This window comes from Dendrobates tinctorius, unplaced genomic scaffold (assembly GCF_039654945.1).
Source record: "Dendrobates tinctorius isolate UK_male_01 unplaced genomic scaffold, ASM3965494v1 ptg000014l, whole genome shotgun sequence".
Lineage (NCBI taxonomy): Eukaryota > Metazoa > Chordata > Amphibia > Anura > Dendrobatidae > Dendrobates > Dendrobates tinctorius.
Window position 1 is genome coordinate 14536293 of NW_027361682.1, and position 18143 is coordinate 14554435.

An 18143-nucleotide genomic window follows, 5' to 3' on the forward strand; every position below is an offset into this window, starting at 1 on the left:
ATCGGGCAGGGAGTGGGCTCCCTGTGTGCTTCCCTGAGACTCCCAGAGCAGCGCGATGTGCTGCGCTGCTCCGAGACTCTCCTTCCCGGATCCAAGATGGCCTCGGGGGCCTGCAGGGAGGCATCTTTCTCAGTGCCTGCTGAGAGCAGGCTCTGAGAAAGCCTGCAGCAGCGCCTGTCAGATGGTGTGCCTGTGCAAAGTTAAAAAAAGATAAAAAACGTGTGAAAATAATTTATAATAAATCCCTAAATAAAAAAAAAAAAAAATATTCCCTAATAAATTCATTTTTTGGAAATAAAACAAACAAACAATAAAAGTACACATATTTAGTATCGCCGCGTCCGTAACGACCTGCCCTATAAAACTGTCCTACTAGTTAACCCCTTTAGTGAACCCCTTAAAAAATAAAAAATAAAAAACAAAGCAAAAAACAATGCTTTATCATACCGCTGAACAAAAAGTGCAATAACACGCAATCAAAAAGATGTATATAAATAAACATGGTACCACTGAAAACGTCATCTTGCCCCGCAAAAAAAACGAGCCGCCATACAGCATCATCAGCAAAAAAAGAAAAAAAGTTATAGCTCGCAGAATAAAGCGATGCAAAAATATTTTTCATATAAAATTGTTTTCATTGCATAAAAGCGCCAAAGCATAAAAAAAACTACATAAATGAGGTATCGCTGTAACCGTTCTGACCCGAAGACTAAAATCGCTTTATCAATTTTACCCCACGCGGAACGGTGTAAACACATCCCCCCAAAAGAAATTCTTGAAATGCTGGTTTTTGTTCATTCTGCATCCCAAAAATCAGAAAAGCGATAAAAAAAGTCATGTGCCCGAAAATGGTACCAATAAAAACGTCAACTCGTCCCGCAAAAAATAAGACCTCACATGACTCGGTAGGTCAAAATATGGAAAAATTATAGCTCTCAAAATGGTGATGCAAAAACTATTTTTACAATAAAAAGCGTCTTTTAGCGTGTGACAGCTGCCAAGCATAAAAACCGCCATAAATAGTAAATCAAACCCCCCGTTATCACACCCTTAGTTAGGGAAAAATAATAAAAGTTAAAAAAAATGTATTTATTTCCATTTTCCCATTAGGGTTAGGGCTGAGATTAGGGTTAGGGGTGTGTTGGGGTTAGGTTTGGAGTTAGAATTGGGGGGGGTTCCACTGTTTAGGCACATCAGGGGCTGTCCAAACGCAACATGGCGTCTGATCTCAATTCCAGCCAATTCTGTGTTGAAAAAGTCAAAAGGTGCTCCTTACCTTCCAAGCTCTGCCATGCGCCCAAACAGTGCTTTACCCCCACATATAGGGTATCAGCCTACTCAGGACAAATTGCACAACAACTTTTGGGCTCCAATTTCTCCTGTTACCCTTGGCAAAATAAAAAATTGGGGGCAAAAATATCATGTTTGTGGGAAAAAAATATGATTTTTTTTATTTTTATGGCTCTACTTTATAAACTTCTGTGAAGGGGGTTAAAAGTGCTCACCACACATCTAGATAAGTTTCTTGGGGGGTCTATTTTCCCAAATGGTGTCATTTGTGGGGGGTTTCCACTGTTTAGGCACATCAGGGGCTTTCCAAACGCGACATGGCGTCCAATCTCAATTCCAGCCAAAAAAGTCAAATGGCTCTGCTTCCCTTCCGAGCTCTGCCATGTGCCCAATAACTTTTAACAATAACAGGACAAATTGCACAATAACAGTGGTTTACCCCCACATGTGGGGTGTCAGCCTACTCAGGACAAATTGCACAACAACTTTTGGGGTCCAATTTCTCCTGTTACCCTTGGAAAAATAAAAATTGGAGGTGTAAATTGTGGGGAGTTTCCACCGTTTAGGCACATTAGGGGCTCTCCAAACGTGACATGGCGTCCAATCTCAATTCCAGCCAATTTTGCGTTGAAAAAGGCAAACGGCGCTCCTTCCCTTCTGAGCTCTGCTATGCGCCAAAACAGTGGTTCCCCCCCACATATCACATATCAGTGTACTCAGGACAAATTGCAGAATAACTTTTGCAGTCTAATTTCTCCTGTTACCCTTGGTAAAATAAAAAAAAAATTGGACCTGAAGTAATTTTTTTGGTTAAATGTTCAGTTTGTTTTTTTTTAAACATTTAAAAAATTCCTGTGAAGCACCTGAAGGGTTAATAAACTTCTTGAATGTGGTTTTGAGCACCTTGAGGGGTGCAGTTTATAGAATGGTGTCACTTTTGGGTATTTTCTATCATATAGACCCCTCAAAGTGACTTCAAATGTGATGTGGTCCCTAAAAAAAGATGGTGTAAAATGAGAAATCGATGGTCAACTTTTAACTTCTTAAAAAAAAAAATTTTGGTTCCAAAATTATGCTGATGTAATGTAAACATGTGGTAAATGTTATTTATTAAGTTTTTTGTGTGCCATACTGTATCTCTGTGATTTAAGGGCATAAAAATTCAAAGTTGGAAAATTGCGAAATTTTCAAAATTTTTGCCAAATTTCCGTTTTTTACACAAATAAGCGCGAGTTATATGAATGAAATTTTACCACTAACATGAAGTACACTATGTCACGAGAAAACTGTCAGAATCACCGGGATCCATAGAAGCGTTTCAGAGTTATTACCTCATAAAGGGACAGTGGTCAGAATTGTAAAAATTGGCCCGGTCTTTAACGTGCAAACCACCCTTGGGGGTAAAGGGGTTAATCTATTTGCACAGTTTTTCTCCTCTGTTTTTGAAGTCCCAAAACTATCTGGCCTTCCCAATGCATAAGTTGCATATCAGGAAACATCAGTACTCATCAAGGATAAGAGCACAATATCTTATATGAAATATCTGCTTGCAAGTCTATATTACAGGCTTACACAAGCAAAAGTCTGTTTTCTTTACCATCCAAAAAGAAATGCTTAAATTCAAAAGTCAACACATAGATAATAGTCTATTCTTTCTGGCTTGCTAAAAATAGTCATCTGGTTAATTAAGATACAATTCTGTGTCTCCACAATAGGGCAGTACAGACAAAGCCTTCATAATGAAGCAGGTCGCACAGTGCCTCCATAGTGGAGCAAGTCGCACAGTGCCCCCATAACAGTGCAGGACGCACAGTGCATCCATAGCGGTACAGATCGCACAGTGCCTTCATAATAGTGCTGGCTGCATAGTGCCTCTATAATGATGCAGGCTGCACAGTGCCTCCATAGCAGTGCAGGGAGCACATCATCTCCATCACAGTGAAGCACAGTGCCTCCATAATAGGTTCAGCGATAGTGTGTCCCAAAAATGGCGCAGACCACACAGTACCCCCATAATCATGCAGGCCAGGCAATGCTTCTATAACAGTACAGACTACACAATGCCCTATAATTGTGCAGGCCGCACAATGTCCCCATAATAGTGAAGGTCACATAGTAGCTCCATAACAGGGCCAGCCGCAGTGTTCCCCAAATGTAATGCAGGTCGCCCTGCACCTTAAAATAGTGCAGGCCTCACTGTGCGCCCATAATGGTGCAGGACACACAGTACCTCCATAATGGTGCAGGCCACAGAGCGCGCCGTCCCCCTAATGTTTCAGGCCAGAGCCTGCCCCCATCATGATGCAGGCTGTTCAATGCTTCCCCCATAAAGATGGAGGCCTCACAGTGCCTCCATAACATGTATCTGAACGCAGCTTCGGATGTGACTTGAGTATAACCCATAATGTCACCAGATACACAGAGAAAATTTGCAGAATCACTCAGTATCTTTTGTGGATTTGAGTACCGTATTCCTCTTTTCTTTCCCACAGAAGAAGTTACCTCTTATCACCTTGGCTCAATGTCTCATGGAGGGGTCTGCGGTGTTGGGTGATGACTCTTTGCTCGGGTGAGGCCCAGAATTATTAGTATTTGTACATCATCTTCATTCTGAAATGTATCACTTTTTCTTGTTGTCAGTGAATGGAAACTTCCAGGGCTTTATTATTATTATTATTATTATTATTATTTATTATAGCGCCATTTGTTCCATGGCGCTGTACATGTGAGGAGGGGTATACATAACAAGTACAGTAATCTTAAACAATACAAGTCACTACTGGTACAGGAGGAGAGAGGACCCTGCCCGCGAGGGCTCACAATCTACAAGGGATGGGTGAGGATACAGTAGGTGAGGGGAGAGCTGGTCGTGCAGTGGCTTGGTGGATCGGTGGTTACTGCCGGTTTCCATTCCAACCTTTATCCCTGTCGTTACCTAATCTTGCTCACACTGCGGCTGTACAGTTCCTCACTTTATTCTGCTTAGGTGGCACTGTAGTGATTGCTTTCTGCGTTTTTCCTTGTTATTTTCTAGGAAGATGCTGAAGTTGTGCGGGGAAGCTGAGGACAAACTAGCACAGGAGCTGATCCACTTCGAGCAGGAGGTGGAGAGGGACGTAGTGGAGCCGCTGTTCGTGCTCTCAGAGGTACGTGGGGCATATATAGGTGTCCTCCTTGGCAGTCTTAAGGGGGTATTCTCATCTGGGATACGGTATCACTTTATGATGGTGAGGGTCTGTTTTTTGGGACGTCCACCAACACTGGGAATGAAGGAGGGTCATCTCCAAAATAGCTCTTTAGCAGCAGCACTCCTGGTCACCCAGTTGGGGTACCGCAGCTCCGTGCACAAGCGGGCGGCCACTTCTGCAAAGTTAGAAGGAGGCACAGCATTAAATCACCCCCCTTTTAAGACCACGGGTTGGTTTCGGATTTTTACCAATCATAAAGTGATGGCGTATGCTAGCGATATATTGATGAGAATACCCATTTAAAGGGATCGTGCGCCTCTTTTTTATTGTACCAGCGTGTTCTCTGAAAATAAGTCCATATTCACCTTCTGATCACCGGCTGCCCCTCTGTACTACTGCCCAGGTCCCCCACTTTTGTTCTCTCCCTTTATTTGGGAGTGGTCAGCTCTGCCAAGCCAAGCACTCCTTTAATGGTGCACTCCAGCAGTTGTTTTTCACTGATGCTGGGTTGTCTCCATCCCATCCATGGTTTCTAAGACACCAATTACACTGCTAAAAAAAATAAAGGGAACACTTAAACAACAGAATATAACTCCAAGTAAATCAAACTTCTGTGAAATCAAGCTGTCTACTTAGGAAGCAACACTGTTTGACAATCAATTTCACATGCTGTTGTGCAAATGGAATAGACAACAGATGGACATTTTTGGCAATTATCAAGACACACTCAATAAAGGAGTTGGTTTTGCAGGTGGGGACCACAGACCACATCTCAGTACCAATGCTTTCTGGCTGATGTTTTGGTCACTTTTGAATGTTGGTTGTGCTTTCACACTCGTGGTAGCTTGAGACGGACTCTACAACCCACACAAGTGGTTCAGGTTGTGCAGCTCATCCAGGATGGCACATCAATGCGAGCTATGGCAAGAAGGCTTGCTGTGTCTGTCAGCGTAGTGTCAAGAGACTGGAGGCGCAAACAGGAGACAGGCCAGTACACCAGGAGAAGTGGAGGGGGCCGTAGGAGGGCAACAACCCAGCAGCAGGACCGCTATCTCCGCTTTTGTGCAAGGAGGAACAGGAGGAGCACTGCTAGAGCCCTGCAAAATGACCTCCAGCAGGCCACAAATGTGCATGTGTCTGCACAAACAGTTAGAAACCGACTTAATGAGGATGGTCTGAGTGCCCGACGTCCACAGATGGGGGTTGTGCTCACAGCCGAACACCGTCCAGGAGGCTTGGCATTTGCCACAGAACACCAGGACTGGCAAATTCGCCACTGGTGCCCTGTGCTCTTCACAGATGAAAGCAGGTTTACAATGAGCACATGTGACAGACGTGACAGAGTCTGGAGACGCCGTGGAGAGCGATCTGCTGACTGCAACATCCTTCAGCATGACCGGTTTGGCAGTGGGTCAGTATTGATGTGGGGTAGCATATCTTTGGAGGGCCGCACAGCCCTCCATGTGGTCGCCAGAGGTAGCCTGACTGCCATTAGGTACCAAGATGAGATACTCAGACCATATGCAGGTGCGGTTGGCCCTGGGTTCCTCCTAATGCAGGACAATGCCAGACCTCATGTGTCTGGAGTGTGTCAGCAGTTCCTGCAAGATGAAGACATTGAAGCTGTGGACTGGCCCGCCCGTTCCCCAGACCTGTATCCAATTGAGCACATCTGGGACATCATGTCTCGCTCCATCCACCAACGTCACGTTGCACCACAGACTGTCCAGGAGTTGGCGGATACTTTAGTCCAGGTCTGGGAGGAGATTCCTCAGGAGACCATCCGCCGCCTCATCAGGTGCATGCCCAGGTTTTGTAGGGAGGTTATACACGCACAGGGAGGTCATACAGGCATATGAAGGCCACACACACTACTGAGCATCATTTTGACTTTTTTTAAGGACATTTCATTCCACTTTAATTTTGTGTGTGACTCCAAATCCAGGCCTCCATTGGTTAATAAATTTGATTTCCATCGATGATTTTGTGTGATTTTGTTGTCAGCACATTCAACTTTGTACAGAACAAAGTATTCAATGAGAATATTTCATTCATTCAGCTCTAGAATGTGTTATTTGAGTGTTCCCTTTATTTTTTTGAGCAGTGTTCATTTCTGATCCAGTAGATATTGAGTAGTTAATAGGTGGATGCCCGTTTTAACTCAGTATTGCCTATTTTGTTGATTCCTTTGTCTTCCAGGTGGAGATCCCAAATATCCAAAAACAGAGGAAACACTTAGCCAAATTAGTCTTAGACATGGATTCATCGAGGGCAAGGTAAATCGGTCTCACGTTTCTATCCTCATTTCTCCTATAAACTTTAAAAAATATTTTGCTTTCTAAATCTGCAATCAATGCTGCAGGCACAGCCAGAGCTGCATTCATAATTCTGGTCACTGTTCTTTGGAATGTAGACTTTATAGGATGAATACAGCTAAAATCTTATTAACAAAGTTAAGTGGGGGTCTGACCTCTGAGAATAAATGGACTGCAGCTTTTCTTCATCCCAGTTTTATCCCAATACAAACAAACTCACAGAGACTACGTGGGTATCACAATAAATGGGAATGTATCAACCTCATTAGATATTTGTATTTCCCCATGTAGTTGAATATGGAAGGTATTCGTATACTCCTATACACTATGAAATAACAAGAAATAAAGTAACATACAAAATATAAGATGTATCAAAAAACTTTATTAACCCCTTAACGACCGCCGATACGCCTTTTAACAGCGGTAGTTAAGGGCGCTGTGGAGTAAGTAAACAGCGCCCCCAGTGTCGGATTTTCTCCGGGGTCTCAGTTGCCGGGGGTAGCCGAGACCCCAAAGAACGTGAATCGGGTCGGTTTTTACCGACCCTGCTTTTGCGATCGCCGTTATTAACCCTATAACGGCGACCGCAAAAAAAAAGCCGCGATTTTGCATTTAATTTTTCTTTCCTCTGATGAGATTGCACATCAGAGGAAAGAGAAATAAGGTCCCCGATTCCCCCCGGTACCTCGTGGTGGACCAGGGTCCCCTCCCGGTGGTCCTGTGTCCCGCCGGCGTCCTCCGGTGGGTGCCGCCATCTTGGATCCGGAAGAAAATGGCGGGCGCATGTGCAGGCTCCAGCTGGCAGATTCTATTCATTCATTTTGATCACTATGATAAACTATCATAGTGATCAAAATAAAAAAATAGTAAATAACCACCCTGTTTATCTTAGTTAGGGAAACATAATGAAATAAAGAAAATATTTTTTTTTTTTCATTTTTCCATTAGGGTTAGGGTTGGAATTAGGGTTAGGGCTAGGGTTAGAATTGGGGTTAGGGCGAATTAGGATTAGGGATTAGGGTTGGGATTAGGGTTAGGGTTGGGATTGGGGTTAAGGGTATGTTGGGGTTAGGGTTGGAGCAAGAATTGAGGGGTTTCCACTATTTACCAACTTTGGGGGTCTAAAAATGGGGGGCTAAAAAATCACTTGTGGAAATAAAAAAGACTTTATTTTCACGGCTCTGCGTTATAAACTTCTGTGAAGCACTTGGAGGTTCAAAGTGCTCACCACACATCTAGATGAGCTCCTTGGGGAGTCTAGTTTCCAAAATGGGGTCACTTGTGGGGGTTTAAACTGTTTAGGCTCATCAGGGGCTCTGCAAACGCAACATGACGCCCGCAGACCATTCCATCAAAGTCTGAATTCCAAAATGGCACTCCTTCCCTTCCAAGCTCTCCCATGCACCGAAACAGTGGTCCCCCCCCACATATGGGGTATCAGCGTACTCAGGACAAATTGCACAACAACTTTTGTTTTCCAATTTCTCCTGTTACCCTTAGGAAAATAAAAAATAGCGGGCTAAAAAATCATTTTTGAGGAAAAAAAATGATTTTTTATTTTCACGGCTCTGAGTTTATAAACTTCTGTGAAGCACTTGGGGGTTCAAAGTGCTCACCACATAGCTACTGTAGATAAGCTCCTTCAGGGGTCTAATTTCCAAAATGGGGTCACTTGTGGGGGGTTTAGACTGTTTAGGCACATCAGGGGCTCTGCAAACGCAACATGACGCCCGCAGACCATTCCATCAAAGTCTGCATTCCAAAATGGCGCTCCTTCCCTTCTGAGCTCTCCCATGCGCCCAAACAGTGGTTCCCCCCCACATATCAGGTATCAGTGTACTCAGGACAAATTGCACAACAACTTTTGTGGTCCAATTTCTCATGTTACCTTTGAGAAAATAAAACATAGCGGGCTAAAAAATCATTTTTGAGGAAAAAAAAGTGATTTTTTATTTTCACTGCTCTGCGTTAAAAACTTCTGTGAAGCACTTGGGGGTTCAAAGTGCTCACCACTCATCTAGATAAGTTCCTTAAGCGGTCTAGTTTCCAAAATGGGGTCACTTGTGGATTTTTTTCACTGTTTAAAAAAGTGGTTTACCCCCACATATGGGGTATCGGCGTATTCAGGAGAAATTGCACAACAAATTTTGTGGTTCTTTTTCTCTTTTAACACTTGTGAAAATAAAAAAATTGGTTCTGAAGTAAATTTTTTGCAAAAAAAAAAGTTAAATGTTAATTTTTTTTTTCCACATTGCTTTAGTTCCTGTGAAGCACGTAAAGGGTTAATAGGTTTGAGAATGGTGTCACTTTGGGGTATTTTCTGTCATGTACACCCCTCAAAATGACTTTAAATATGATGTGGTCCCTAAAAGAAATGGTTTTGTAAATTTTGTTGAAAAAATGAGAAATCGCTGGCCAACTTTTAACCCTTATAACTTCCTAACAAAAAAAAAATTTGCTTCCAAAATTGTGCTGATGTAAAGTAGACATGTGGGACATGTTATTTATTAAGAAATTTGTGTGACACATCTCTCTGATTTAAGGGCATAAAAATTTAAAGTTTTAAAATTGCAAAATTTTCTAAATTTTCGCCATATTTCCGTTTTTTTTTTCATAAATAAACACAAGACATATCGATGAAATTTTACCACTAGCATGAAATACAATGTGTCATGAAAAAACATTCGCAGGATCCATTAAAGCATTCCAGAGTTATAACCTCATAAAGTGACAGTGGTCAGAATTGTAAAAATTGGCCCGGTCATTAAGCTGCAAACTGGCTCTGTCACTACGGGGTTAAATAATTAAAAAATACATATACATACTGTAAAACACTGTTCACACGAAAAATAGCACAAAAGGGACATATGACCCTAGAAAAAAGCATGGGTCCAAGGTATACATAGTAATATACTGTATATGTAGACATAATCAAAAAATCATTGTAAGAATTGTGAAGATAGTTGGTCGCCAGATGAATACACATCAAGGCAGTACTACAAAAAAAGCAATATCAAAATAACAAGGCAAGTGTACCTGGATGTAACTTACATTGCCATGATGTACGTAGAGCCGGAATTCAGGCCATATACAACCTGCCCCCAAGTATCAATTCAGATGTGATATCGAAAGAGCCGGTCTAAATAAATAAAACATTTATGTATCAAAGTGCTTACCCATGATGTGAATATAAGTATGCCAAAGAGCCAGGCACAATCCCCAATTTTATCCCAGCGGCACCCAACTACTTACTGTGCAGGTCAATTACAGCACTCCTCTATTAAAGTGAAAGGGAAAACATAAAATAGGACAAAGTGCTGCGCTCTGGGCTGTTAATTCTCAGGCTCGGTGGGGGAATCAGAGCTTGGACCCCTTCTAAACATGTAGTAATGCTATGTTCTAGTGATTTGCCATCTCTTTATAAGATCGGAATACCCCTTTAAACAGACATAATTGATCATATAGTGCATGATTACTTGGTGTCCGACTGGTGAGTCCACCACAATCTCATAAAATAAGGGGATCAAAGTCCCTTGTATGAATGGAATAGTAATGAGCATGTGCAACCACCAGTGAATGGATCAGTGGTCACACATGCTCAGTTCTGCTCTACCCACAAGCAATCACTGTTCTAGTGATCAGTGGAAGTCCCAATGTTCAGACCTCCACAGCATAGGTGATCAAGAGATGATCGCTGATCGTTGACAGTGTTATTTAAGGTACAACCCCTCTAACTTGTAAAGTGATTTCTCACTGCTGCGCCCTACTGGATACTTGACCAAAGCGAGAGCCACAGTCAGTCTGTGGAAGTTATCACGTCTTAAGGCCCCTTTACATTTAGCGATGCACCAGCGATCCGACCAACGATCCGACCCGGTCAGGATCGCTGGTGCATCGCTAAATGATCGCTAGTGAGCTGTCACACAGGCAGATCTCACAGCGATGCAGCAGCGACGCAGCGCACGATACTCACCTTTCACACACAGCGATCCTGGCGTCCTCCCGCCCGCGTCCACGCGTCGCTCGTCGGTGCCAGCAGGAAGCCCAGCAGGAAGCTGACGACAAGAAATGGAGCCGGACATTTTCGCGCGATCAGCGATGGACAGCGGGGGAGCCGGTCGGAGGTAAGTATCACACATAGCGATATCGCTAGCGATATCGCTATAACGTCACAAAATCGGTGATGTTATAGCGATATTGCTATGTGTAAAACCCCCTTTAGATTGGGGTTAAAGGCCTATCAGTAGGAGACCATCTCGTGCAGGCCTGGCAGGCACAAGGATGGGGACCTTGGGCAAATTGCCCAATATGGTTGACATCCATGTAATATGTGAGGAGCCTCAGGACCTGAGTGAGTCATGAAATCTCCCAGAGGCATAATAAAACATTCCGACACTGTCGCGCTTCGCTTCCGAGATGACTCACTTTGCTCAGAAGAAACGTGAGTGTTTTGGATAATGCAGGTAGGAGATTAATATCCAGACGCAATGGCTGAAAACAAAGGCCAGTAATTAGTGAGAGTCTAAGGATTAATTGGTGCAACACTCCCAGAGCCCTTCTTTATGCCATTATTGAATTCATGGTCCTTGTCGTGTTCAGGTGGCAGCAATCTGCTAAGTCGTCTGGGATCTCCAGCAATCTCCAACCCTCTGGACCCAAGGCTGATGCACTCAGGGAAGAGATGGAAGAGGCAGCAAACCGTGTGGAGATCTGTAGGGTGGGTGATGTATGTATAATCTGAAAAGTGGCAAAAGCTCTCTCTCTCTCTCTTACCTCACATACACATGTATGCTCAGCTGAGCGTGCATGTGTCGGCATAGGGGGAAAAGGAGTAAGCCTCTTCCAGAGATCTCTGACAGAGGCTTATCTTTCCAGACGGGTGGGATTCAACATGTCTGATCCTGATGTTGTCAGAGATGGGGTGGGTTTCCCCCATACACTGTAGTTGGTCATGGCGGGTTTGTGCATTGTGCAGTAGTCCATAGGCAACATGAACCAAGAGTTCCCCATTACTTTTTAGGAGATCCAAAATATATATACTTGCCCTGAATTTCCATGCAAGTTAAAGTAGAGCCCCCAAATCCAGGCTACTGAGTCTCAGTTAATACTGGAGTATATTTAAGGTACTTGTATCATAATAATAATAAACTTTCTAGTGAGCTTCTGCTTATACATGGCAGCAAATCTGAACCAATAGAGGCCCAATGATACTTTACACTGCAGCTCTGATTAAACAGGAGGTGGATTTCAGCTTACCACTAATCGACATTATAGCTATACTAGAATCGGCAACCTTTTTGTTGTGCTCTGAGTAGAGCTGCAGGGTAAAACATGAGGACAGGGCTGCAATCTGAGCCTTGGATAAGGACTTAGAGGGGGGAAAAGACACTTACCATAAAAATGTAACTTTTTAACCTGGCGTAAATGCTGCTGTTCTCCTGAATCCTGCGTTGTTTTTCTTTTGTTCCTGCACCTCTCAATTCCAGAGATATAACCCTTTTCTGCATATAAATCTAGTCTGGTTAGCTAAGAGGGCGTGGTCCTCAGCTTGTCTGTGGCAGACTCTTTACAGAAGACCACGCCTACTTAGCTAAGAAGACTAGATTTACAGGGAATACATGCAGGGAGGAGGAGGCCATATCTCAACAACGGAGAGGAAGAGAAACAAGAGAAAAGCATTGCCAGATTCAGGAGAAAAGCAGCATTTACATCAGATAAATAAAATATACATGTATTGCGAGTAATCTGTTCCCTTTAAATGTCATTTTTTGTTACTTAACTGAAATACCACTCACCCCAGCATCTTACAGATACATCTCCCATCCCAACTATATTTCAGGTGCCTCCAATTTGTGTAGTAAGTGAATGGCTTTTCTTTCCTTAGGATCAGCTTTCAGCAGATATGTACAGCTTTGTGGCCAAAGAAATAGACTATGCAAACTACTTTCAGACGGTAAGCTGATGCCATTATGACTGAACACGTGAGTGTATAGCTAAGATTACCGACAAGTGCATTGGAGTATCCATGTTCTGTACAGTTTAACCCCACTGTTTTGAAGTTTTTACTATAGATGGCGCTAGAGAGACAGTGTTCTCCTTCCTGGAGGAGAGCCAGTGAGCTGTTAAATGTCATTTAGTTTTGGATTTCCTACAACTCTTAATTGTTCCCCTCTGGTGTAATCATCAGAATTGTAATATGTGCCTGCTTTCTAGTATACTTCCAATGATTTACTTGCTATCAGTGAATGGGAACATCTGGTCAGTCCTAATACCTTTTCACTGGATGCCTGTTTATACAAATATCTAGGGTATGAGAAGAGTTAGGTCTGTAGGTTTTCAGCCTGTAGATTTGAAGACAAATGTTTGCATTCACTGATGGCAAGCGGAGATCTTAAACAAATTATATAAGGAATTTAAATGCAAGTTATATTAGAAACTTGTGGTGATTGACTGAAAGATATTTCTTCCCATTTCTGGTGTGCTGACGGGAGCAGAATATGATCAATGTATCCGGGGCAGACACGAGCAAAGTAATGTTACCCGATGCTAGAGAGCCCTGGGTCAGATGCTGCAGGGACTTGTCTTATTTTACTGTGCTTTTTACTTTAGTACCAGCCTACTAAATCGCAGGAGATGAGCGGCCATGTTTCTTGGGTTGCAAATATAAACATAGCCCATGTACATTAACGGGGCTCCGTGCGGCTGCTCCGGTTTGTTCCCCAAACTCCTCCAACCATGTCTTTATGGAGTTTGCGCACTGGGAACAGTCATGGGGAACAGGAAAGGGCCTTCCCTAATCTGTTCCCACAAAAATGGAAGCTACAATTGTCCACAATGTCTTGTGCATAACGGGGTCTGGACTGCATTGGTGACGGCAAGAGGAATGTGCGGTCTGCCGTGCACTTTTTTCGGGAGTGGACACTCGGATGTAGGAGGCAGGCCCTCAGACATAGTATACTACGTCTGAGTGTCCGCCTCCAGTAGGCGTACACTCCCAAAAAAAGTGCACGGCAGAGCACACATTCATCTTGCCCTCATCATTACAGTCTATTGACCCCGTCTGCAACTGCGTCCGAGCCCCATTTTGCGAGGGATTTCGGACGTATGACCCGAACCCTGATTATAAATTCAAAGCGTTATCCCTCCTGCACCCAACTGTCTTGCAGGTACAATGCAGTCAGGTAGCTACTGTTACAGGACTGCGCTGGTATCAGTGAGCTCTGCATCACCAGCCATTCTGTCACATGTTATCCACCAGGGAACAAGGAGCCAGATGTTGTACACCGGGGGGGGGGGGGCGAGGGACCAGATGTTATACACAAAGGGGGTGAGGAGCCAGATGTTATAAACCAGGGGGTGATGGACCAGATGTTATACACCGCGGGCAAGGGGCCAAATGTTATACTATACACCAAGGGGTGAGGAGCCAGATGTTATACACCAGGGAGAGTGGGGCCAGATGTTATAAACCAGGGGCCAGATGTTATACACTGGGGTCGACAGGCCAGATGTTAAACAAGGGGGGTGTGGGGTCAGATGTTGTACATCAGGGGCGATGTTATACATCGAGGGATGAGGGGCCAGATATTATACACCAGGGGCGAGGGGCCAGATATTATACACCAGGGGGTGAGGGGCCAGATGTCATGATATACATAGAGATGACGCGGTCGGATGTTATACACCGGGGGGGCGAGGGGCCAGATGTTATACTCCAGGGGGCGAGGGGCCAGATGTTGTAAACCAGGTGATGAGGGGCCAGACATTATACACCAGGGGTGATGTGGCCGGATGTTATACACCGGGGGCAATGTGTTCGGAAGTTATACACTGGGGCGAGGGGCCAGATGTTATACACCAGGGGGTGAGGGGCCAGATGTTATACATAGAGATGATGGGGTCGGATGTTATACACCATGGTTGTTGTGGCCGGATGTCATACACTGGGGGGTGATGTGGGGCCGGATGTTTTGCACTGGGGGACGAGGGGCCGGATGTTATATACCGGGGGTAAAGGGCCAGATGTTATACCCTAGGGGACGAGGGGCCAGATGTTGCACATCGGGGATGAGGTGCCGGATTTTATACAACGGGGGTGAGAGGCTTGATGTGTTACATCGGGGGGCGAGGTGCCAAATGTTATACACCGAGGGAGTGAGGGGCTGGATGTTATACACCAGGGGACTAAGGGCCAGATGCTATACACCGGGGGGAAAGGGCCAGATGTTATACCCTAGGGGACGAGGGGCCAGATGTTGCACATCGGGGATGAGGTGCCGGATTTTATACAACGGGGGTGAGAGGCTTGATGTGTTACATCGGGGGGCGAGGTGCCAAATGTTATACACCGAGGGAGTGAGGGGCTGGATGTTATACACCAGGGGACTAAGGGCCAGATGCTATACACCGGGGGGAAAGGGCCGGATATTATACACCAGGGGCGAGGGCCCGATGGTATAAACCGAGGGTGAGGAGCCTGATGGTATGCAATGGCGGTAAATGAAAAAACAGAATTCAGTGATTGAGATGTGTCCAATACTTTTGGCCCTATTGTGCGTCCTCTATATAAATGCTGCCAATCTGTAAATGATGGATGATTTATAGAGCATTATATTTCCTATAGCTAATAGAAGTACAGGCTGAATACCACAGGAAGTCTCTTGCTTTACTGCAAGCTGTGCTGCCGCAGATCAAGGCTCAGCAGGGTGAGTCATATGTGCACTGCAGACAGGCGTGTCTCAGTCCCCACCTATTTGTACAATTTGAACCATAAACATTTCGATCATTTTATCTAGAGGCTGTAAACTGTCCTTATCAGGCTGAAATCACACATGCTGGCTTTTTTAAAGCCAAAGGAAAAAAAAGATGAAACGCAGGTCTTGTTACAAGACCAACAAACCCATCAAGTCAAATCAGTGACAAGTTTTCATTTTCTAAATCTAAAGAAGAATGTTTCCATGTAGAGATCTTGAAGTTGGTTACACGAGTAAGGCTGGTTTCACATTTGCGGTTTTTTTCGCGGTATTTTAGCGCTAAATAGCGCATGCGTTTTTTTTCCTATACTTTGCATGGGATGCGCTTATGTGCGCATACACATGCGTTTGTACGCGTTTTTCCGCGCATGCGTTTTTTTGCGGTATGCGCTCGGGCGCACAAAATGCATCCTGTTGCATTTTTTGGGCGTCCGACTTGCCTCAAAAAAACGCATGCGCGCGCAATGCGTTTTTTTACAGCAAGACACCCATTATAAGTCTATGGGTGCGCATATGTGCGCATTGGCATGCTTATGTATGCGTTTTTTTGCACATGCGTTTTTTTTTTGTTAACCATGGAATTTAGGGGTTTGGGTTAGAGTTAGGGTTAGTTAAGGGGGTTTAGGGTTATGGTCAGGGTCAGGGTTAGGGTCAGGGTCAGGGTTAGTTAGGGTTTAGGGTTTGGGTTAGGGTTAAGTATGGTTTGGTTAAGGGTTAGGGTCAGGGTTAGGGTCAGGGTCAGGGTTAGGGTCAGGGTTAGGTTTAGGGTTAGGTTTAGGGTCAGGGTTAGGGTTAGTTAGGGTTTGGGTTAGGGTTAAGTATGGTTTGGTTAAGGGTTAGGGTCAGGGTTAGGGTTAGGTTTAGGGTCAGGGTTAGGGTTAGTTAGGGTTTAGGGTTTGGGTTAGGGTTAAGTATGGTTTGGTTAAGGGTTAGGGTCAGGGTTAGGGTCAGGGTCAGGGTTAGGGTTAGGGTCAGGGTTAGGGTTAGTAAAGTCATGGTTTGGGTTAGTGTGAGGGGCCACCTAATGTTTGGAAAAAACGCAAACACGGTAAAAACGCACTAAAAACGCATACAAACGCATAAAAACGCTGCGTTTTTTTCATGCATGCTCATAAAAATGCTTGAAAAAAACGCAGCAGTTGTATGCTTTTGTATGCGTTTTTTCAATGCGTTTTTTTGCGGGAAAAACGCGCTGCAAAAAAAAGCAAGTGTGAAATTAGCCTGAAAGCTAGTTCTTGGACTTTTCTTTTTCATTTTTTTTTTCAACGGAAAAATGGATATAGATTGCAAAGGAATCCTTATTAAACAATATGCACGCTATGTATTTCGCTACTTAGTTGCTCTGAAAATAGGTGTATCCCCATGTTTTGCCCCATGGGTAATAATAATTGTGTCATTTTTGGAATTTTTCTCAGTACCTTCGTCCTTTTTTCCAGAGGCATGGATTGAAAAGCCATCATTCGGAAAGCCATTAGATGAACATTTGACAGTCAGCGGCCGGGATATTGCCTTCCCTATCGAGGCTTGTGTCACTATGCTACTGGAGTGTGGCATGCAGGAGGAGGTAGGATGTGGAATAGTATGTGCACCTGTACAAAAAAGTACGCTCCAACAGCTGTTTTTTTCTTCCGGTGTGGGACTGATTGCACATAGATCTGTAGCACCAAGCCCAAATCCATTCTGCATGTATCCCGTGTTACCCAGGTTGCCTTAAAAAAAAAACATATAGCTCTCTGAATCTCATATATGGGCTATAATATATTTGCTCAAATTTAAGGAGACCTGTCACTTGCCATAAATATGTTTTTTTTGTAACCTGGTGTAAATGTCACTGTTCTCCTGAATCCAGTATTGTTTTTCTGTTCATGAGATATGTGTCACGAGCGCTTCGGAGGTGACAGGCTATCATCCTGCGTCAGTCCTCAGAAGGTCTGAGCGCCTGTCCATACAGACTGCTCCCTGAACCACCTGCCTTTGGGACCCAGAGTCGACCTCCTCCTGCCCTGAGAAGTTTGGATCTATTTATTTAGTGGTTCAGCTGTGACCCAGTGCCGGTAATAGCTTCATTTCCACTTCTGCTTGCTAGAGTGTTGGACCTTCTCAGAGTGCTCCAGTTTGGTGTCTGGAATCCCTCTTCTGGTATCCATATCTGGCGATTCAGCTAAGTGTTCCCCTGTTTGTCTCACCTTACCGTCTTTAGTTTAGCAGAGACTGCCCAGCGCGCATCTCCCTCCCGTTCCCTATTCAGGACTAGGCCCCAGGGAGATTCAGGGCCTCAGGTTCCGGCTCGGCGATTAGTGAGGAACCAATATAGGGACTCAGTAGGAGTTCTACGGAGAGATTAGATCCAGCCTAGGGGTCTCCAAATCCCTTCCTTAGTGTCTGGGCCCCCTTCCCCATTTCCCTTTATGTTACACTTGGCTTTCCCTCACCGTGCATGGCAATATGGCCTCCACTTTCCTGTATTTAGATTTAGTATTTTAAACTAAGTGGGCGTGACTCTTCACTTTTCTCCATGGGTGTGGTCTTGAGGACCACACCTACTTAGCTGTCAAAAGTAGATGAGCGGCCCATATCTCAGGAATGAAGAGGCGCAG

The 18143-nt window shown here is 44.3% G+C and overlaps 1 protein-coding gene across 9 annotated transcripts in view; it reads left to right on the forward strand.

The window, feature by feature from the left end:
- ARHGAP44 (Rho GTPase activating protein 44) overlaps positions 1–18143 on the forward strand; it is a 160485-nt gene that overhangs the window by 95945 nt on the left and 46397 nt on the right. For 6 of the 9 annotated variants that reach the window (XM_073559646.1, XM_073559649.1, XM_073559650.1 and 3 more), the window contains exons 4-10: positions 3783–3859; positions 4325–4436; positions 6678–6754; positions 11393–11519; positions 12678–12746; positions 15417–15498; positions 16983–17110. In XM_073559646.1, coding sequence (XP_073415747.1) covers positions 3783–3859; positions 4325–4436; positions 6678–6754; positions 11393–11519; positions 12678–12746; positions 15417–15498; positions 16983–17110 — 672 coding nt within the window. The remainder of the gene's footprint in view (positions 1–3782; positions 3860–4324; positions 4437–6677; positions 6755–11392; positions 11520–12677; positions 12747–15416; positions 15499–16982; positions 17111–18143) is intronic. The other 3 variants (XM_073559648.1, XM_073559643.1, XM_073559642.1) reach the window with 2 other exon arrangements.